The sequence below is a fragment of the Aplysia californica genome, unplaced genomic scaffold, assembly GCF_000002075.1.
Source record: "Aplysia californica isolate F4 #8 unplaced genomic scaffold, AplCal3.0 scaffold01106, whole genome shotgun sequence".
NCBI classification, from domain to species: Eukaryota; Metazoa; Mollusca; class Gastropoda; order Aplysiida; family Aplysiidae; genus Aplysia; species Aplysia californica.
The window spans coordinates 185,242-186,294 of record NW_004798376.1 but is presented as its reverse complement, the minus strand read 5'-3'; the positions used below and the strand labels follow the sequence as shown (position 1 = coordinate 186,294).

Here is a 1,053-nt window from a genome sequence, read left to right as displayed (position 1 = left end):
AGAAATCCCCAACATCTCGAAACTGCCCTACATGCCTCTGCTGTCTGCCCTGGGCTTTGTGGTGATCATGGCTAGCATCAACTTCGTCTACTGGTCAGTCACTTCGCCACGGTACCTCAGGATTACTAACTTCTATCTGCCTGCTCCGTGCCTAGTTTGTTTTGTTTGTTTAAGTAGAGGTACTGCATAAGGTCATATGAGCGCCATCAGTTCTTAGTTTGTTTGTTTTAGTAGAGGTACTGCATAAGGTCATATGAGCGCCATCAGTTCCTAGTTTGTTTTAGTAGAGGTACTGCTTAAGGCCATATGAGCGCCATCAGTACCTAGTTTGTTTGTTTTAGTACATAGAGGTTTTACAGCGCTCGCAACTGCATAAGGTCATATGAGCGCCATCAGTACTGAGTTTGGAGAAATTTGTGCCACGACATGGTGGAATCAGGCTCTCGTCAATATCTGGGTACATGGAGTTATTTGTATCATCTTATAGCCTCTTCGTTTGTGAGGCGTGCTGACAAAACGAGTTATTTCTCAGATTTTAGCCATGTGGACATACATACGTAGCTTTTTCGAAAGCTGTTCTTTGAATATCTCAATAACGAATAATCTAACAGTTTTGGTTTAGTATAGTAGAGGTTTTACGGCGCTCGCAACTGCATAAGGTCATATGAGTGCCAGAAGATTTGATGTGTCACAAGAGAGTAACAAAATAAAAAAGAAGGAGGGGAGATAAGGATGATAGATGTTTCAAGGAAGAAGCAAACCGCACCAGAGCACCCGCCAACCACCCACTAACGGCTTTGATAGAACAGGTAGAACATTATTAGGTGTATGACCTCATTGTCTTAGTCACTCAAAACAGCCGGAAATGTCAGATAGAACTTAGAAATAGATCTAGATCTAGTAATGCTGAGGTAGCGACCGACGTGTTTCTTGTCGAGCTTTCTTGTTTGCCGGGGTTTTGCGTCTTGTTCTTTGTGTAAGGGATTTGTGAGCGTACGATTTGGAAAAACATTTTGGGGGGTGGGGTTGTTTTTTGTTGGGTTTTTTTTTTTT

The 1,053-nt window shown here is 42.5% G+C and overlaps 1 protein-coding gene across 1 annotated transcript in view; it reads left to right on the top strand.

Annotated features, from left to right (window-relative positions):
• Positions 1-1,053, top strand: part of LOC106013671 (multiple epidermal growth factor-like domains protein 10) — a gene marked incomplete at its 5' end in the record, with an annotated part of 9,675 nt that overhangs the window by 4,846 nt on the left and 3,776 nt on the right. The window contains 1 exon segment of the mRNA XM_013090009.2: positions 3-95. Coding sequence (XP_012945463.1) covers positions 3-95 — 93 coding nt within the window.